Source organism: Rhagoletis pomonella, unplaced genomic scaffold (assembly GCF_013731165.1).
Source record: "Rhagoletis pomonella isolate Grant_MI unplaced genomic scaffold, Rhpom_1.0 Rhpom_scaffold_00012, whole genome shotgun sequence".
NCBI lineage: Eukaryota > Metazoa > Arthropoda > Insecta > Diptera > Tephritidae > Rhagoletis > Rhagoletis pomonella.
Window position 1 is genome coordinate 24469876 of NW_023458566.1, and position 22767 is coordinate 24492642.

At 35.0% G+C, this 22767-nt stretch overlaps 1 protein-coding gene across 9 annotated transcripts in view; it reads right to left on the reverse strand.

Moving 5' to 3' along the window:
• Positions 1-22767, reverse strand: part of LOC118748172 (polyhomeotic-proximal chromatin protein) — a 428336-nt gene that overhangs the window by 177723 nt on the left and 227846 nt on the right. For 4 of the 9 annotated variants that reach the window (XM_036482530.1, XM_036482531.1, XM_036482529.1 and 1 more), the window contains exon 1: positions 2685-2792. The exons of 1 other annotated variant lie outside the window; for it this stretch is intronic. In XM_036482530.1, coding sequence (XP_036338423.1) covers positions 2685-2756 — 72 coding nt within the window. In that variant the 5' untranslated portion in view covers positions 2757-2792. Of the gene's footprint in view, positions 1-2684; positions 2795-22767 lie in introns of those variants that run through there. 4 more of the 9 variants (XR_004994030.1, XM_036482524.1, XM_036482528.1 and 1 more) reach the window with 4 other exon arrangements.

The following is a 22767-nucleotide window of genomic DNA, read 5'->3' on the forward strand; positions in this document are numbered from 1 at the left end:
TTTTTCTGTACTTATAATAGTGGTATTACATTAAATGCATATAACTTTTAAAGAAGTATTCTATTTATTTCAAAGACTACGAAATTCGAACATTTATTTTAATTTTTAGGGAAAGTGTTTTAGTTCGCGGCTGCCAATTTGTCCAAAGTCAATGTTAACTCGATCTTAAAACAAGCAATTGAATGCAGATGAACAACAATTAAACTATCGATGGCTTAACGAAGGACGCGAACTTAAAAAAAAAATACTGGAATTAGCGTTCGCAATAATTCGTTCAGAAAGTTCGTTATACTGGGCGACCACTGTAGTTGGAGTAAAATTGCAAGGCAAGTGGTCAGAGTGCGAAATCCAATACTGTTTACTTTTGCTGCCTAAGTATTCGTTTACAATTGTCGTGAATCGCCCAAATAAGTTTTCAGATTAAATTAAAGACAGCAAGTCCCCAAACCACAAACTTATTTACATATGTATGTACATAGCAAATATGCTCTAATCTCGAGTACTAATTGTATATGGCCAAGAGAATGAGCATCGCTTTGCTGCGGCCCTTCCCACGCTCCACTCGAATCTCTACACTGACTGGCTTTAAAGCCGCTTTGTCGTAATTACGGTCTCAAGTGCTACCATAAAGTCTCCTCGAGCAGGTTAATCGACCGATCGACTGAACCAATCCCCGCTACACAGCCGGGTTGAGCCCGGCGTGGGATGTCAAGTCGTCGAATAGTCTGCTGGCCAGCCGGCGTCTCGTCAATTTACTTATGTTGTTGTTGCTGTTGCTTGTGTTTTCGGCGTTTCTGCGTTCAGTAAACAAGCCGACAATTGGTTGGAATGGCACAGCGTAAACATACCGCCGTACTACGCAATCGCCACCGATATGTAAACGCAGCGACGGTCACCATCCGTGGCTAATGTGGGTTTGCTACACTCTTCCATTCATTGTTGCCTCATGGCTGGTAAAATTATTGTTGCAGGTATTTTGTCGTCTGCAATATCCATAAACCGGAAAATTGTGGTGCGTACAAGCGAAGGGAAGCTTGCAGAAAACGGACGCCGATAAAGACGAGCTAGCTTAAGAGGAAACAAAAACAAAAGACAAAAATAAACAAATAAATTGCGGCTACTGTAACTTCAGCCGGTCTACATTCGAGCTCTCGCTCTAAACAACAACAATTATGACAACACATATGGCTCCACAGTCTCAAGCTGGTTTGCACTTGGCGGAGTCTTGGTAGACGAAGCGAATGTTGCCGTTGGAATCGTGACTAGTGTTGTGTTCAGCGTTGCCACAGACACATTTTTTTTCCTACCAAAATTTCCTTTCATAACCAATCAAAACCTACCAAATTTTTTTTTTTGAGTTTTAGTATTTTTTTTCATTGTCAAATTTATCAAAAACATAGCTAACATAACATTTAGTAAAACTATAACACGGCTAGTAAAATAAAAACAAATTAAGTACGTGTAACGATTCATTTCACTGAACAGACTTATCGTCACTAGATACGAATAAAGACGCGTGAAAAAAATTTCGGCGAAGAAAGACTCTTAACATATATAGGTGATGGCAAGAAAGTCGCGTTAACCTCTTTGAAGGCGAAGAAAGACGCATAAACTTATTTTCGTGGTCAACTATGTTTGCGACTGTAACAGTATACGAATTCCCCATAGCGTTTTTCCGGAATGATGTCTTTTTTCGCAAATTTTTTTCACCCCCCCCTCCCGTTTCTTGTCGTCAGAACACCCAAGCGTCTTAATTCGTGTCTAGTGCTCAGCACTTTGAATGATGCCATGTTCCAAATTTTAGATGGAGAAGCAAATCGTTCTCCAAGGAGTATTAATCTACGATTCGTGCTTCGTAGACAGGCACATAGAATATACCCTGGCCACCAGCCCACAAAATCTACAGTTCGTCTCTACAGAAAGACCCATTTAGTCAGGTCAGGTCAGGTTGCCAGTAAGAGTTCTAAGTTCAAGGTGTCTTTCGGAGTTCCTCCAGGAAAGAGTTATGAATCTCTTTGATTGTCTTATCCCTTTGACTTTCGCCAGTGAGCAGCAATTTGGAAACCTCCGCCTGGAATATGGTGGGTACGAGCCCATTGCCAGACATTTCTGTAATCTTGGTCCAAGTACGCCATAAATTATATCGCTGCCAAAAGGTGTAAAGGTGCCTAGTCCATTTCTTTCACAGCTTAGTTTTTGATGCAGAAAGATAGGTAATACGAAACTACATCGATTTTTCGCCTCTCCTGAATAATTTAAAAAAATGGGCTTGGCACCTTTTCACCTTTAGGTGACGATATATGGATGTTCGTATTGCATATTGGCAATAATAAGGGTTTACGTTTGTACTTAGGAATCAGGTATATTTACATGTTTGCGGCCGCCGATATACGAACTCACCAGTAAAAAATATTCATGTAAAAAAGGTTGCTAAAATATTTGGAGATGCATATTTTCTATTTTGATCGAAAAACTATTAATCATTGTCCCGAAACCTACCAAAATCCAATCAAGCCTAGCAACCTACTAACTGGAAAAAAACCTACCAGTTTTGGTTGGAAAAGCCCATGTGTGGCAACACTGGTTGTGTTACTTCGAATGGTTAGATCATTCAGTGGCCACCACTGTCACAATAAACTACCGAGTATGCCACAGAAATAACATTTGGTTACTGTAGTACTTACTATGTAGTAATTGGTGCTTTTGGTTCTGTTGCTTTTGTTTACGGTTGTTTGCGCTTGGCAGGGAAAGTACATTATGACTGATATGTATATTTACATACAAATGTATACGTATTTACATATATGTATACATACATATTTACACAGCATAGCAGCGTCTACGAATATGTAGATATGTATAGTCTTTAGTCAAAAACACATTTAAGATAGTTTACCGAAAGCGGGTTATGCCTCTGCAGTAGATAAAGAGTTGGACGTCACTTACCTGAAAATAGGAAAAGATGTACAGTTAGTTAAAGTTATTAAAGTGGCAGGTATTGTTATTAAATTGTATACAAATCAAAGTTTATCACACACCTCCCCACCTACTTTTTATTACTACCCGTATAATATTCTATTTATATAGTACTAGTGATGCACAGAACCGTGGAACCGCAACCGGGTCCTTTAGAGAACTCACCGGTCCGGTTCTTACAAGAACCGAAACTTGATTCCAAAAAAAAATCACAAAACAGTTCAGGAAGAATCGGAAAATGATCTCAGAATAACCGAAACAAAAAATAATTAAAAAAGAACTGAATATCCATTAAAAAGAACCGAAAATCGGCCACAAAGCGCACATTGCACTATGGGCAAACAAATTTATTGTTTTTTCATAAAGTCCAAATATGCAGATATCATCCCCAAATTAGGTTTAGATACATACTATGTGTTATAGATGTCTGAGTTGAACTACCAAATCTTTTTCGGTTTGAGGCACTATATACTTTTGTACTGTTTTTGATGCTATCGACTTCAAATTCGGTTTGTTTGAATTAAACATTTTTTCCTTTGAATTAAATGTTATGCTAAATTTCTTCCTCATCTTTCGATGCTTTCAAATCGCTGTCAGCTGCGATTTCAATGCGTCAAAAGAATGGAAACATTACTTTTTCTTAAATGATACCTTAACGTGGAAACCGCTTACTTAAATTTAATTTTCATGTATTTTATTTTTATAAAATATCGATGGTCCTCTGCAATAACGGCACAACTCAAAATTTCCTGTTTTTGAGTTATATAGCGGATTAGGTTTAAAAATAACCATATTTTTCTTTGACAAATCAACATATGTAGGCTTAGTTGTTATCAATCCGGCAGAGTCGCAGTTTTGCCATTTGTCACAAAACCGAAGTAGCCAGCACTTATTCCTGAACAGTGGCATGTTTCTCATATTTATCGTGAATATCGGCATATGTCAAAAACTCTCGATAGGTTAGTAGTTATGCTCTTATGTGAAATAACGACACTTTTCGTACTGAGCCGTTGTTCAGCAATACAAATGATTTTTTTTTTTGCGTTCAACTACCTACGAGTTGTTACTTATTTCGCATTTTTGCAGTCCAACACTTACGAAATCATTAGAAAAAGTCATAATTTGAAAACGTACAAATTTTCCCCAGAGAATGACTGAAAATAATCCGGAATAATTACGTTCAAAGACATATTATTGCTAAATTACGCAACACAAAATATTTAATTTGCTCTACTGAAATATATGAAATTTTGAGCTGTGTCGTTATTGCAGAGGACCATCAAAATATCTACTAAGGAATGAATGTAATATATTTATTTATTTTCTTCACTTTACTTTATAACAAAAAAATAAAGAGAAATTGAATTTTTGTCAAAACTTTTTAAAATCTTCAGCTAAGCCATTTCCATAAGGGCCTATTTAGGCTAACACTTTTTTGAGAGACGGAACCGTTCCAATTTCCCGGTTCTCCTTGGAACCAGACTCGACATAACCGGTTCTTTATATACTCGGAACCGCACATCACTACATAGTATCTACATATCGTCGTTTAAAGTACAAAACCGCGTATCGTCGTTCTGCAAAACCGCGTAACTGACATTTTTTGCCAAAAATTGGATTTGCTCACTCAAGCTCTTGGCTCAATCCTTATCCACTGGTCCTGAAATAAACTAGCCAGAAATACGATTGCTTTATAAAAAAGAGAACCATTTTGAAAAATTAGTGTTTTTACTATCTAGAAAATAATTTATGCAACCTCATAGGTGCGGTTTTGCATTTTGTTGATACGCGGTTTTGTATTTTAAATGACGATATCGAGCCCTAACCTAACCGCTAAAATAACGTAAGCGACGTTTTTTTCAAAATGTTTATTTTTTTTGACGCAGAAATATTCCTAGAGCAACAAAAAGAAAAAAAAAAATGTCGCTTACGTTATTTTGGCGGTTACTACTATGTGTATATTTATGTATGTACAAACGAATATTTTTTTGCATGCATATTTTCCTACGAACTTGCACCGATTTTTTCGTAAGTAGCCCCTAAAATTTTATGTATGTACTATGTATGCGGTGACCATCCGTCCTGTATTTTATGGGACAGTCCTCTTTTTTGACCCATTGTCCTGGTAATTTATTTATTTTATACGGGACGCCAAATGTTCTGTATTTCTTTTAATGTCCTGTATTTGTCCCGTATTCGGTGTTTCGACGCCTTAACAGCTGATTAAAATGGCATGCCTATGAACGAGTTTTAACTGATGTTGCTATAGGATCGTAATTTTGTCTATAAACAGTTAAAATTTTCTAATCTGAATGCCTGTGATTCGAATCGAGCAGTGACCAAATTAGAGCTCTGTTCCTAACGAAAACAAACGAAGTAATACCAAATTTCTAACTTTTTGCATAAAACTATTAAAATTAATTCTGCAATGTTTCACCAAAATCTCAAACTTTTTAACTAGAATCTTTAGAAAAAAATTTGGTTTGCAGTTTTGTAATTCATTAAAATTCAGTATAATAAAGTGCTGCTCATTTGTTACTCTTTCAAAAAAATGGTCGAACAAAAGTAATTAATATGATTAAAAAAAAGTAAAAAACCGTCAACAAAAAAAAAAAAAAAAAAAAAAAAATTGCCAGAAGAAAAATTGAAGAAGGCTTTCAAATCTGTAAGCTGTGGAAAAAATTTGCAAAATTATTTTTTGTGCCATATCCGACTCTCGTAAATATGGTCACACCGTAACTATGCACTTATGTACATATGTATGTAGCTAGTGGGTGTGTTGCAGAGCCAAAGCTCAATACCAACCATGGCAACGTTGGAGTGATAGTAGTTTTTCTTTTCGCCGCCATTTTTACGTCGTATCTCTATCCGACCGTAGTGGTGTATAGTACATCCACCACTTTTGCTTTTCAATTCTCCGTTCATGACTTTTTATTACTTTTACTTTATGAGCGAGGATATATGTACAATTTTCCCCGTTAACTGTATAAAGTGGAAGCTGGCAGCGCTCGGAAGGTAACACAATGTACATAGATACAATAAACCATTGAAACATTAAAGAGTATCCTCCTTCGGAAGAACATTTCGCATAAATCAAGTAAATAACACATCCGGTTCTCCGACAGGCTTCTGGCCATTTACCAGCATGGCTGAATGCATGAATGAATGGAGTTACATAGTTAAATGGCCGGTTGAAGCCACACTTTGGACAAGAAGCATGCATATGTATGTATGTATGTATGTATGTATGTATGTATGTATGTACAAAGTACAATCGTTACTTTAATATAGAAAGGCCCTATTTAACATTTTTGTTTCTTTACGGACTGATGAAGCCCTGGTCAAAGCAACATCGCAAAAAAATATAGAAAACAGCGGTCGCCCCTCGCTCGGTCGCTTCTTTGGTTTTGCCGATTTTGACAATTCTCAACTAAAACCAAACCACGCCTCAGAAACCTTGAATGCAGTGAAATTCACTAATACTTTCATAAAATTCGCAGTTTTTTTTAACATTTTCTTTATTAATACTTTTTTTTTTTTACAATTTAACGCAATTAAACGACGTTTTCTATAGAAAAATTGAATATTACGAAAATTTTATCTTTTGACAGTTAGTTGCTTTTATTCTCCTATTCAGCTTTATTTACTTTGACTTGAGAAATGTCATCGCCGCTGGGAATACGCAATCTTGTATTCTTTCATTCTTATAAATACATACATTGTAAAGTTTAATTTTCAACAGTTCTTTAAGTTACAGAACAATTACAAAAATTACATGCATACATATGTATGTACATTAGGGTGAACCAAAAAAAAAAATGCATGTGAAAAATTAAAGTCGGAATTTTTATGATTTTTATGCTCTCACCCCTTAGAATTGTTCTATACCAAAAAAAAATATATCCCTGTTTTTTTTTTTTTTTTGAAAATATTTAGAGGTTGCTCAAAGCGCATAAAGTTTTCCATGTATTTTATACACTCTAAAAAATGTTTGTTTAAATTTGCGCAAATTAAGATAGGTAACCAGTTTCCTCTCTTAATGAATGCAAATTTAAACACTGCTTGCTTACTTTTACTTATCTATGTGTGGCGTAGAACAAATTTCAAATATGTTTTTTGAGTTTTAAACATTTATTGTTCACATTTTCACAGTTTACACATAAAATGTTTAAAATTTCCTTTAAAAAATTTTCGTTTAAATTTACGCATATAAAGAGAGGTAACCAGTTTCCTCTCCTAGTGTGTGCAAAATTAAACACTGTCTGTTTACTTTTACATATCAAATTTGTCACGTAGCGCACACAAGGGGTGGGTTTTGGGGCTACATTTATTATATAAGTAATTTTGAAAGAAAAAACTTTCTTTTCCATTTCTTGTGCGTCAATTTGTAAGAATTTTAATTTTTTTCTTGAGAAAAAACAACTTTTCGTAGAAACGGTATATAATTCTTAAAAATCAATATTTTTCTATCGGAAAACTCTGTTTATCTGCAGGTGATTCCCAATAATAATACCCAATTGTGTATTTAACCATTTTTTCATCGCAACTATAATTTATAGACCCGCCAAAAACCTATAAAAACTCCGAAAAATGCAATGGGCGGACCAATAAAAAATCGTTAGTGTTAAAAAATGGTTAAATAAACAATTGGGTATTATTACTGAAAGTCTCTTGAAGAGAACCAGAGTTTTCCGACCGAAAAATATTGATTTTCGAGAATTCTGTACCATTTTTGCGAAAATTGGTTTTTTCCCCATATAAAAATACATGGTAAACTTTGAGCGGTTTGAGCGACCTCTAAATATTTTTTGATTTGAAAACCAAAAATAGGGGTATACTTTTTTGATACAGAACAATCCTAAAGGGTGAGAGCATTACAATTCCGACTTTACTTTACGAAATATCGAATGTCTCTTTATTCCGCTAACTATTTACGGAATGGTGTCCTGGGCGAGCAAATCGCCTTATGCCATGTTTACAATAACTTAACTCTTGCAATACATAGTTACACAAATTGAGTTTTCTTTTCATTTGCTTTGACATCAGATTAATTTGCCAATTGATATCCAAATTAATTCATATTATCATTTGCTTATAAAATCACTGTACGTAAATATATGTATGTGTTTATGTGTGTGCATATGTATGTGTATGTATACCCTGCAGGGAAACCGCGGACTAGTGAATCAAATTTCTAGTTCCGTACTAGGTCTTTATCGCCAAAAAACGAACTAGTTCGATATGAACTAAATCCCCACCAGTCCAAAATCGGAGAAAAGTGGTTCTTTTAAAAAACTAATTTATTTCAGTTTTTTCAATAGAAATCGATATCTAAAGTGACGAATTTAGAACTAATTCGGAACTATCGAATAAGGGATGCAGCGGGGGGCTTGTTTACTTTACATAGATATGTGTTTGGCGGCTTTTTCGTTCAAATGCGCTTATATTCTGCGCTTCGCAGATGCTTTTTCATAGCTTGGTAATACAAAACTAAAATTTGTGTTAACATTTCAACATCTTGGGACCGTCTGGAATCTAAGAAATAACAGCGAACACCTCTGCAAACTCAGCTACAGCTAAAGGTATGTAAACGTACATTTCTTACAATCATTCAAACAAATTTAATTTCAAATTGAAAATACATTTTTTCCAAAATAACCTAAAATTGCACACACGGAAGAACCAAAAAGATTGAAAAATCATGATAATTTTTTCTTTCGTCTATCGATTTCAGAACTGGTTCGGAACTATAGAATTTAGGACTATTTCGGAACTATCGAAAAAGGGATGCAGCGGGCGGCAATTGACACTTCCTAGGACATCGCCATGTAAAATTCGCCAGTTGCTTGCATGCAAAAGAGATTTATCGCGACCCAGTGCTGGGTCTAAACGTACTAGAAGCGCCCCAGTTCAGAACTAGAGATTTTCCCCACAGGGTATGTATGCATTTAGATTTGTATATGACTTAAATGTTCGAAACGCCGAACGAGCAAATATGTATGTATGTTCACTGACTAATTTATGAAAATATTTTAAACATACAATGGTGATGACGCCGTCATGCGTCCCATTCCAAAGAAGCTACTATGCAAATCTAACAAGAAAAATTTATTTAACGTCTAAAAATTTTATATTATTTCACAGAATAGCAATTAGAATTCCCACTGGCGCCAAATTCACACATTTATACTCATTGACGATGCTGCCAACGATTAGCATGGCTATATAGAAAATACTACAAACATACATACATACATATGTATGTACTTGTAGAGGGGACATCATGACCAAAAGGGGGGAGAGTTAGTGAGATGGGCGTAGCAGCTCATTAGCATGGAAGGCCTATGGAGATCAGCCGACTGATGGACAGTTGTTAATTATTGGTGGTGAACTGCAAGTGCGAACTGATTTGCTATGCTTTCTTCGCCAATCGAGGCAGTTTTTACTATTCTAAATTTCTGCTGTCCACTTCTTAATCATTGACCGCTAAATTGGCATCGACGAATTTTTGCTATGAATCAGCAAAGGCGGGAAACCTAAAAGAAAATTGCTACAAAACAATCTCATAGGATCTGCAAGCAAAGCCCCATTCACAACCAGATGCGTACATTTTTATGTACATACAAACATATGTATGTATTTATAGCGATTCGCGTGAACTGGGACTCAAAATTTAAAATAATTAGTTAAAAGTAAAAAAAAAAACACTTCACTCGCAAGTAAAGAGCAAAATTAAATGTAGATATCTTCATACTTATTTGTTATTTTCACAATTTTTATAATTTGTGTTTTTATTTAAATTTAATAATTTTTGTTTAAATATAATTAACTATTAGCCCAATAACGAATGGATGAATTTGGCCTGTTCCAACCGTTTTTGGACCTTTCGTCAATACCGGTTGATGTGTCTTTCACCTCGGTCTTTCGGTTCGGTTCAATGGATCAGGAATTAAAAAAAGTAACTTTAACAATGCAAAAAAATATAAAAATCATATATAGCTCATGTCATACCCTAGACGTAGTAAAAAATTGTCAGTTGCTAAACAAACATGGTACATATATATGTACATATGTATTACCACATTAAAAAAAAAAATGTTAAAAACTGGTCGAAACGGAAATCTTTATAAAAGGTGGTGCGGTTTTTGATCAAATAGCTGCGAAAAATTTCAGTTAATTAGTAAAAAAAAAAAATGGCGGTTCAAAACCGGTTGACGTGCCTAATAAAATCCATATAAATCAAAACTTAAAACTTTGTGCGTAATTCGCGAAAATTCAACCAACTTCAAAATATAATAATTGATAACTTTTTTCTGACAGTATCATGCATTTTCTTTCCACCAAAGTATGCATGCTCGAAATTTTTCTATATGGAAGAAAATGCGTAAATCAACGGGATTTTTGACCAACTTGAAACTAGCAATTCATTGGACTAAAATTTAATGGGCTACAAAACTGCACTCCATGATTTTGTTGAAAGGTTCTGATTGAATACTTTGAAATTTTGGTGGCACATTTTTTTTTTTATTAAATGTGTTGAATTATCGAGAATTACGCACAAAATGTGAAGCTTTGATTGATATTGTTATACAAAAGTAATTAAATTTAAGAAAAAAATAAATGAGTGACAAAAAAATTTTCAAAAAACGATGCAATTATTTCCCACATAAGCGAATGAATGTATCTTAAACATTAAAACACGACGGTTTCGATAAGTCAATAAATTGAAAAACGAAAAAGAGCGAATGCAGCAACATTTCAATAAAAATTAATTTCTTTATAATTTTGCAATCATACTATTAATTCGAGCTTAATAACAGGTGTAACTGTAAATAAAATGTTCGAAAGTGTTTCCATTTAAATTTTTTAATCCCGTCCTACAGAAAAAACATGACTTATGCCGAATTTTCACTAGCCATTAAAATTACAAAAAATGTATGCTATTTAATAATGACATGTGGAAACAGATATAATGACTATTTTTTATAAATATAATTGGCATGAGTTCTTTTAAATGCCCAACATTGTCATTAAAAATGTTGCCATTTGATGCCGAGTGGAAACTCAGCATTACATAAAATAAAAGATTCCATAGGGATTCGTTATTGCTTTTATATTGATTTTGTAAATAAGAAACAATACCGTCGTATTAATTTTTTTTTGAGTAAATTCCATGGGAAATTTACTTTTTCATAATAAAAAAATTATAATAAAATTGTTAAAAGACTCAATTTTATATGTATGCATTTTTAATTTCAATCTTACAGTTTTGCGCACATCATTGTTGCATACAAACGTATACTATTTGGAAAGAAAGAAAGTACTACTACATAGAAAAGAATTCGCCAAGTACTTAGTTTGGTCGAAAAACCTACGAGCTATCACGAAGGAACAATTACATAATGCATTGCTGGTTAACGCGATTTTAGGTTGGTTCATCGAGGTTCCGCTCTGCAGTTTTCTGTGTGTGGCTTTCCTTATTCGAGTCCGACCCAAGCAGCTACTAAATACATATTTACGCCTCTTTGCTCAAACTGTAACTCATAAAGTTCCCATTGTACCAGTACACTAATATAGCAGCGAAATTCGAAACAAAAAAAAAAAACATTGAATAATGCAGTAAAACTCAACAAAAAGAACACACAATTTGCCCAATGGGAATGCAATACTTTTAGATTTTAAATTTGACGAGTTAAAAATACATCCGAACGTCCGCACGTTCGAGTGCAGCAGTGCAATGCTTCTCTCTGCACTTGCCGCAGGCTTCAGCAGCCAAGCCAGAGAAAAGAATTTTTACTAAAGCGCAATTAACAACAACGATACATCTCAACAGCGCCTACTGCAGCCACGGTTGCCATTTTGGCCGAAATGTACCAAAAATAAATTTCAGATTTCGTACATTTTTGAAATCTGGTAAAACGAGATAGTATTCCTATTTAATAATCTCACGCAGGTATTTAATTGGAAAAATATTACAGTATAGCCAAATAGCCATTTGGGCGTTCCTTGGCATTCTTTGACATTTCAGCTGCCTTTCACAGTATATCATACGCAGCAAAACCCCAGGCCATGCCAAGAAAGCATATTTCTAATATAATTACTGCCTGTATCAAAAGTTGAATCCAGGGCGCCGATTCTGCTTCTATGAAACTGTGAAGTGGCAATGTAAATTTCAATGTCAGTGAAAATTTAATTTGTTTAAGACAATGATATTATTTATCACATGATTATGGTTTTGAGAAAAATTCCTAACTTTTATTTTTCACAGCCACAAAACTTTATTTTTTATTTCCATTTGAAAACCGAATCGTTATTTTATGTGAAGTGATGAAATATGTTTTCACTTCACGTTTTTACAGAACAGGAATTGGCCCCAGAACTATGAGGCAGTAGGAATAAGGTGTTGCCGTTTACGCGAAGCGTCGGATGCAACGGAGCCTACACAGCAAAGCTCCTGGCTAATGGGAGGATTCTCAAGTGGTCGCCGAATGGTGGATGGCAAAGGGATATAAGGCAATCTAGAAACGTATAACTCTCCATGGATGAATCTCGGAACGACTTCTGAATTTTAGTTCGGAAGGCCTGAGCACTTTCACAGGCACCCAGACTGGACTACATGTTCTGTGGCTAGAATATATCACAGGTCCAAGACTTATATTTCGGGGAGCGATTATCGTCTCCGTTCAGATTCTGAGACATGACATCCTCTAAAATGCTTAATTTTACAAGTGCTCTAAGGTAGGTGTGAACTTTTATTGGGTCAGCATAATAGAACTAGACACCTTTATAGGTCGAGTTTATTCACTGAACTAAGTTTATAATAAAATAACTGTTTGTCCATTTTAACAGAGAATTTTCGCTCAAGGAAGGTTTGGTACAGCATTGAATTAGCTCTCAAAACACTCGAAAAATTGGTTTATTAACTACATAACCAATGCGTATTTGTAAAATGTTTGAATAACTAAATGTATACCTAAAACATATTTCGGTAAATTTTTTTACATTATGGTACAGTTTTTGGTACAAAAAAAAAAAATAGAGGCAAGTGGCAACCGTGACTGCAACGACAGCACCAACAACAAGAAGCGACGAGTGAAATGCCAGTGTTCTGTTTCTTTTGTGGCGAGGTAAGCGAAAAAATTTCATGAGAGAAGCACAAATGAAGATGTGTGTGTGCGAGTCACGTCTTCAATGGCAGCAGACAACAAATTCTAGCGTGCAGTAGTTGCAGTGTGGCAGTGTTTGAAGAATTATAAATAAAGCGACAAAGGAGTTATTCGTGGAGACGAAGGGAAAGCTATATACATACATACAAAGATTGGCATTAAAGACAGACAGACAGCCTGCAATGTATGCCTTTTACCGCATGTTGCATGCTACGTATGTATGTACTTATGTATGTATTTCTGGAGCTCTTGCCTCGATACGCCCTCCTACTGGCTGGCTTGCACTTGATTTTCATTCTGTTCTTCTTTTTGTATCTGCTTCTTTTATGTATATTTTTAAAAGCAGCATGTTGGGTACTGTTTCCGCACCGAATACAAACAGTTGCATAGACAATGCAAGTCTTGGATGTTGCCTATTTGTTTGCAAAAGTTACCCCTTTTCTCCTTTTGATTTCGTTTTGTGACTAAAGTTGCAATTTGTGTAGCTGTTATACTTTTTCACATTTTTCCTAAGGGTTCTAATTAGTATCTTTCTAAAGTTATTTTTTTTTTCTTTTTGAAGATGACTTCTAAATTTTTACCAGATTAACAATAGAAGTCGGTTGAATTTTATTTCTCCACTTCCATTCACAGAAATTTCGCGGAGGGAAAACATCAAATAAATAGTGAAAAAAAAATGTCTGGTTCACAACTAGTACGATTGTTTAGAAATTTCGCGGCGCTAAATTTAAACCGCCCCTGCTCACACATATCGGCTGCGGCGCACAGTGTTTCGACCACACGGAAAAAGTCATGGTGACAGTTGATTAAAAAAAAAACAACCTGCTGGGCTTAGAGTGGGAGAATTAAAGTTTATAAATAAAAAAGTAATTCCACTTTTTGGAAAAACTTAAATTTAAGTGCCAAAGCACTTGGTATAGTCATAACTTATTACGTTTATAATAACTTTATATAACATAAAATAGTACATAATATTTATAGCAACATTATTTATTTGATTTTATAATATACATGGAATTTTAAAAGATAATGAACATTATTTGATCGCTTCTCCCAACTTTGTGTTGATGGGAGTTAATCAATTTGTGCACTGAACGGCTCATTTTTGTCTCAGTATGTGTGTACTCAACAAAACAATTTGAGCTATGAGCTCCTTACTGCATGAACTACAAACGCAACCTGGCTGGCTGCTAGCGTCGCAAAAGTTCGGTAGCTTCGTACACACGACATGTACGTGAAAGCCGAGCGGCTCCGTTTAGCTCACGTGTGCATCGCTGATCTAGATCCCTACCTCAACCCTGCTCGTTCTAATTACGTTTATGTTATTCTGTTTTGCTTTATCTTTAGATAACGAAATCGATAGTAACATCCATCAAAATATCGATAACAAAACCAATAAAAATATCGATAAAAATATCTATAGCAAAATCAATAATAAAATCAGTAAATATCGATATGATAAGAAAATCACTAAAAATATCGATAACAAAATCGATAAGACCGATAAAAATATCAATATCAAAATCAATAAATAGCGATATAAAATATCGTTAAAAAAATCGATAAAGATATCAATAAAAAAATCGATAACAAATTCTATAAAAATATCTTTATTATTATATCGATAAGTTACGAAAATATCAATAGCAAAATCGATAACAATATCGATAACAACCTTCACCTTTACCTTGATCTTAATTTTTGCCTTTATCTTTACACATTTTCATTTTTGTTTTTATTTTTATTTTTACCTTTGCCTTTATCCTTTTCTCTATCTACATATGTATGTACGTAAATACCTACTCACCTTTACTTTCATTCTCGTATCGGTCTTTAACCTTTTACTAGCAAGTTTTTCTTAAATTAATGCATACACTCAAGAAGCACTTGTTTCAGGCCGCCCAACTTTTTCCGTGTGCGATTTCCATTGAATTTGTCAATTTACTCCCAACCAACCAAACAACCGCCGCTACAGAAGTTTCACTTCAAAAATTCATGCATTTCCATTGAAATCGGATGGAATTTAATGTTTCCGCCCAAAAGAGTGGAGGGCGTGGCAATTAGCCCACATTTACCACATTTCATAATTACCTATTCCTAAGGAAAATCAGCGAAATTGGTGCACACTAACTATTCTTTCCACCTGCCTCCATACAGTCGAAACTCTGTGCGGCGTCGCGCGAAGATTGTTTCAACCATTTGTTCCAGTTTAACAGCCAATTTCGCGAAAGCAATTTAAGTGAAAAACGATTTTAATTTTTGGAATTTTATACGGAAATTGACAGAAAAAAAAAATCATTTTCCATTTAAATTGCTGGTGAAACCGGCTGTAAGACTAGAATACGCGCAGTTTATCCGGAACAGAGTGAATAATAATAATAATACATAAAATAGTTTGGCGCTTACACTTTTGCCAAGTGTTTGGCCGAGCTTCTCCTCCAATTTGTGACGTAAGCTCGGAGTTTTGCCATTGCCTGCCGGTTTCGGCGTTGTACCATCGGACGATGGAAATTCGTTCCAAAATGCAGCAACAAAGCACTTATAAATATAAACGGCGACGGAGAGCTCTAATAATATTTGGGGTATTCACAACGGTGTCGTAAGTGTCGTAAACTTTAAACGCCAAAAAAATATATTAAGGAGGTTCGCAAAGTACCATCAAAGTCATATTTTGAATTTCCGCAGTGTTAAAAAATAGTTGGTTGTAGTGTCAAGTTCTCTAAACATTTATTTACTCTTATAAAGTTTACGACATACAACAATACGACACTTACGACACCGTTGTGAATCCCCCAATTGTAATATTGAGTTAATGCGCTTTTGAAGAACGTGTGTGTCATGCGTACATACATATGCATGTGGATTTATTTGGAACTCCTTCAACCTCACTCTGTGCGCTGTGTAATGATCACGCTTGGAATTATCCCTTAAGCCGAAATAATTAATAAGGATTTATGCCTGAATTGGTGCCATCAAAGCCAAGCCAAGTACTTAGGCCGAAGTGTGGTTGAGTTGTGGTGGGGCACTGTCAGGCCGTCACCATTTCGCTTTAATTGCAGGTGACAGCGTTAGCTTTAGTATCTATTTATGTGGTCATTGGATTTGGTGTCTGTGCGTGGCGGCGATGCTATTGTTGTCATTTTGCAATAGCAATTGTTGTTAAGCGGCCGGCCTTACAGAAATGACGCGTGCACCAGAAAGCTGTCAAATTGTCAAGAGTGGCCAACGCAGTTACATATTTTCATAAATGCAAATTTTGCCGTTAGAAAATACGTACATACATATATACATACATACATACATATGTACGTACCCAGGTACATCCACAATTTACCGAACCGAATAAATGGTCCTTTCATCGCCGCCCAGGACTCCTGCGTAAATATTTGAATTAAGAGTGTGTGCACTATAACCATGCGTTGCTATGCAAATGAAATCATTTTAATTAAAGGATATTCTCATGTCCTGTCTCTACGGACCTGATTTGGCATTAAATCTTTACTTCATATCCTCTTTCTTTTGTATTCAAGTAACAGGAAGTTTTGCAAAGTTATTTTTATTAAATGTCTGCGAATGTGTACAAAATATATGTATGTACATTAAGGCGTATCACGAAAAAAGGGTTAACGAGTGTCACAGTTTTATTTAAATACTCATGTCGAGAAAATTTTTGTTTCTCATTTGCTATCCGATTTTTTTAATTTTTATGTCACCGAAAAGGCCTCGCTCAGGACTATAATTCAATAAAGCCTAAAAGTGTGTTCACATATAAATGTTATCTCAATCAAAGCTCGTTTTTCAATCACCCCGTTTACACAGGCAAATCTCAGATTATTAGCCGCTTGTTATTCTCACATCTCAAGAAAAAATTAAGTTTCTTCTCCGTGCCGCCGTGATCACTTTTTTCTGCTATAATAAGCAATATAAATATATTTTAATTTAAAATTTTATTAAAAATGCCTTTACAAACCTCTTTTCCTTGCTAGCGTCCACTTTTCTTTATTTTTACATTTGGCATTTCTCCTCTTTTCCACAAAAACAATCGATAAAACTAGGATGGACACCGGAAAGTCATCGGTTAAATCTGAGATTATTTTATAATTACAGATTAACAAGGGACGAATTTTATATGGCTAATCTCTTGTTCTAATTACAGATTAGGGTGTTAAGCTCGAAAATGAGGATAATCTACTTATATGTGAACCTACTATCAGAAAATGCATTATCTACCACTCATACTCATATACCCGTTGTTGCGTATGTAATAATGTATACGCCCCGTAGCACCATAAAAATTCCTTATGCACATACATATATATTACTTTCTTCATGTACATACATATATACATATATGTATAACAAGTTAAGAATGAGTTTCGAGTTTGCCATTAAAAATTGGAAAAATGGAGTTTTAGTTTCTCAAATCATAGTCATCTTTTACTCAATGTAATTTTTTGTTCATTTGGTGACACACTAGGTTCGTTCGTTTTGGCAAAAAGAAGATTTTCGCCGTTTAATTTTAACATTTTGAAATAGATATCCAAAATTAATATAATAAAAAAAAAATTGTAAAATTTAAAAAATTATAAAATAGCTGCGACCTGAAACTTTCCAGCTGTGTTGTATTTTATGCCAACGTCCATTGTCTCTAATATGAACAGTCTAGTTGAAAACTTCCCAAAGTAATTAAAAAAAAAAAAAAAACAATTATGATTTTTTCGATTGACAATGAAAAAATTAGTCGTTTTAAGGCTAAGATGGCTCAACTACTTGATTTATTTTTTATTGTACTTGTTGCTGTAACTCAATTGATTGAAATAAATGCAAGATGAATGCTTTAGCGTTTTTTTTTCTGCCGAGAGAAGGGAGTGACACTAATATAAAAAAAACAAACTCGTGAGATTTGCTCGTATACGAAAATCTCCATAATGAAATTTTTGCACATGCAGCGGTGTGTGAGGGTTTATCGGGCATGTAGTATGCATTTAGGCGCTAGGTGTTAAAATTTGTAAGTCCTAGTTTTCCCTGCACCGTTGAAAATATCTTATATATGTACTTTATTGTTTTTTAAGTTTAACGAAACGAAGAACGTTTTTCGGCGACAAGTACGTGTCATTCTCTTTCCACATACTTTCTGATTGGTTATTCGCCAAGCCGATTTCCAATGTGGTCCTTGAGTCATAAGAAATATAGCCTTTGGTAAATGCCCGAGTTTCATTGCCTTACACGAGAAGATTTGACATAAATACACCCGCACGTAAGCGACTAAATAAACTGCCAACCACAAAAAAAAAACGCTCCCTAATTGGCAGTGGCTCTATGACAAAAGGCGGCCATTACCGGCAGTCATTAATTTACAAGTATAAATGCAATAAATATACTTAGATATTGAATTTTAAGTGGTAATGTAAGGCGATAGCAGCATAGACATACGTACATACATACATACATACAGAGTGTTTGTGCCGATTTCAAAACACAAAAAAAAAAAGCTTCGATACCGCAAGTGTTTTTCACTTTGAAATTTTACGAAAAGCAATAAGAGCGAGCAGTGAAGGAGGGAAGCACTTAAAACGCACTAAACAAAAAAACAAAAAAAAAAAACTGAACAAAAAATGCGTCATTCGACAAGAAGGAGAGGAGAAGGTTTTCGTTGTACATACATACATAGTTACTTACAACAAAAGAGGGCATACATATTTTATTAAAAATCTAAAGCTATTGTGCCTATGTTGTTGCGCAACGGTATTATTGGTGGACGGCGGGCTCAGAGGGCGGATGGTCGGACGCGTGACTGCCAATTACGCACTTCCAAGTCCCCGTCCTCTCCCTGATTTGTCGGCGTCGGCGATGTGCTGCGTGTTTTATGCTATGTGCCGTTATTTCTTTTACTAGTATCGCCACTCGAACGGAAATACATTTTGAGTCACAATTTTTCAAACATTTTCAAATATTAAAATTGAATTCATTAACATTTTTTTTTTCTGGAATTTTGTTATTGCACTTGTTGTTTGGAAAGCTATTCCATTCCGCTCGGTAGATCGCGTAGAATACATACACATGTATGCACTCATACATACATACCTACAGTTACTGCCAGTCAAAATGGCCCACTCCAATAGAAAATGTATTTTGCTAATATTCCCTAAGTTTTTTTCATGTTAAATTAAATTTGTTATTTTTTATTTATAAAAATTTGGTTAATAAAACAGTCTTCTATCTATATACTTATTATTTATACAAAATAATACTTTATAAAATGTAATGAATGATATCTCATTTTGAAGGGGAGAAGCACCCGTACATGCGAAAAATAGTCACGTTGCTAAAATTTAGTTCTTTATGAAAAATGTGTTCTAAAAAGTTGAAAGCACTGCACCCGGTCAATAAAGCGCCATATCTTCCATGACACTCCATCAAATTGAATGACTAAATGCCATTTTGAAGGACAACTTCAGCGGTTGAGGTAACAAAAAAAAAAATTTTTAATAGGGTTGCCACCCACTTAAAATTTGAATGACTTGAATATATATTGAGTAAAATATTGCATAGCGTTCAGGGAATGAAAGGCATTTGAGTGCATTCTTAACCAGAAGTAATAATTTTCAAGAGGGTTGCCAACTATTTAAAAAGTTAAATTTGTACATCTATACTAATTATACCGATGCAGAAAATAAAGGTCGCGCCATTCGCGGACCGCTAACCCTCTCTTCGTCGATTTGACAGCATCCAACCAATCGCTGACGTCACACAATACTTTTGTGTTTACATTCACTGTTGCCAACTTGATGCTTTTCGCAACAAATTTAGTGGGTATTCAACACGCGAAAATGTTTCGAGTTTGGTGTTTGGTGCGTTTTCGATACTTTTGTTTTTAGTTTGAAGACACCAAATTTGAAAATCTTAAAAAAATGGAAGCAAAATTTATAGCAATCGTAAGTGTGGTAAGTAACTTTTTTTTGTATATTGGTTATGAGACAAAATAGATATGTAACGTAAGTTTCACTTCTCCAGTGCGGTGAACCTAAATACTATATGCAATACCAACGAGAAAAAGGCAGCTATAAAGCATGCCGTATTTTTATGGTATTTGTTCTTACTGGGTTTAGAGCGAAAGGTAAGTTGTAAGAAATAAATAAATAGTTATAAAAAAGGTATTTCTCTTTAAACAAGGCTTGGCAAAACCTACTAGGACTGAGTACATCCGACTGAAACGAAGTGTTCAAACCGCCTCCCGACGATATAATTATTGAGGGTGGTACTGGGTAGAGATGGGCGCGTGATTGATTTTGGCTCACGTTCACGCACGCTCACGTTGATGGTTGCGATGCTCGCGCACGCTTTTTCTCGGACATATTTTCTTTTTTCAAATTGAAACTTAATTTTATATATAAATGTTTTTACAAAAGCTTAGTCAAATGCCTTACCTGGGATGAACGTACAGATCGTAGACCAAGATCTAAAGTGCGATCAACCCAAAAAAATGTTGTGCGATTTTTGTTGCATAAATCAATTCATAGGGGATTCGCATCCTACTACTGTTATACCTGTTTTGGTATTAATTCCCTCTCTAAATCTTGAGTTAACTCACTTTAGATATAGGTGTTCGATATGCATGCACAGATGTGTTACGAGTGTAGAAAATAATTCACATCAATATTCATTCGATGTAATTTTAAAATGACTAGCTCATATTTTTGTTTAAAAATAATCGTTTGTCGAGGTTGTTGACCAAGCATTCTGCCTGACACGAAGAAACTCTTTCAATAGCTGCCGATCTAACTGGTATGTGTAAAATTTGTCTGAAAAAGCTTCTAATTAATGGACAATCTTTAGCTTTCTCCCAAAATTTTAAAGCTTCGTCACAACTTTTGTTATCTGATTTTTTTCAAATAAATAAGTATGTATGTATGTATTTCCGCATTAATGTCTTCAAAAACGGTTCCTGCAGATTCATCGTTTGTTTGTACCTTTGAATTCGTCAGAAGTGAATACGGTAAATAAGATAAAACAGTAAAAGTTTACAATTTTATTTTGGTTGAAAATACACATGCATACATCACACGAGCCCTAAACGCCAAAAATATATAAGCGATTTTTTTATTTTTATTTTTAATTTTGATGCAGAAATGCATCTAGATGATCTAAGAACACTTCGGCATAAAAAGAAAATTGTGAAAAAAATGTAGCAAACATATTTTTGGCAGTTATGAGAAAATTACGTAACTGACGGAACCTCTAACTCACGCGTGCTCACGCCAGCCAAAGTTTCAGTCCGGCACGATCACGGATGTTACGTGATTTTTCTCTCAAACCCACTCACGCTCACGCGTGAAAAAGCGTGATACGACGTGTCACGCAGCAAATCACGTGCTTTGCCCATCTCTAGTACCGCGCACATCGCTACTTGGACAGTAGAAGGTTTAGTTTGGGTTAAAGTACCACACTGATGGGTATAGGCTTTTGACGCCGTAAAAAACATACATACATACATATGCATATGAGCAGCAAATATAGAGCACCTTCTTCAAAAACGTAATAACTCGAAGTTTAACGTTCGGCAGAAATCTATTTCACAGCTAACATTACCCATATGTAGAAGGAATACATACTTTACCAAGAGATTATGCAACGAAATAAATATTGCTTCCCTTATTGCTAGAAGGGGAAATATGTAAACGATTTCTGGACATTTAGTAGTAGCATAGTATGAAAAATTTAAAATTTCAAGTTAATGCCTTTTGAAGAACGTGTGCGACAAGTGCCAACGTAGACAGTACGAGTATAGAATTAGAGTAGCGAGATGAGCGAACGAAAATTCGTTGAATTAATTCGACCTCGAATGTCAATTTAAACTGATTAAGACGAATCCAACCAGACGAACGACCAGTTTTTATATCAGCGAATAGGCTTGAGAATTGGAAGCACATATTTATGTGTATGTACAGTGACGAGCAAAACTGTAACATCGTGTAACACTTTTTATTTCAGCCGCCGTTATCTTTCCAAGTTCTAACGACTTTCATACTTTTGTTGTATATTGTTGTTGGTACACCTATACTACCTCTCTCATAACGATTTGAAGTCAATACAACAACAATAACCAAACCAGCAGACAAAAATGTAAATGAAGGCAAATGTTACAGTTTTGCACTGACTCTTAATTTTGCATTTTACAGTTATATTTTTGCTTAGTTGGAAGTCAGATGATTTTTTGCTCTATTCTAATTTATTGAAGAAGTGATCACCAGTAAATATTATAGTTAATCAGGAACCGCGTAAATGTAAATAATAGATTTACTGCAGAAAGGCGGGACCGCAGGAAAAGTGGTAAAAAATTGTGGAGTTTGCCACATGAAAATGTTAAGGCAGAGAAAAAATATAGCCTAAAGTGTTACTAAGGACAAAGGAAGTCTGCCAAAAAATATTACGGTCCGATATCTTGTGAACTTAGTAGCAAGTAGCGATGCAGCCGCCATTACAGAAGCGCTTAAGGTATTCAAATTGAATGCGAATCAGTAGATAGCGAGGCGAAGAATTGCCAAATTGAGCGCAAAGGCATCATATTTAATAGAAGAAAAAAAAACAATCGAAAACCAGACCGTTGCCGCTTGGGATATGGTGG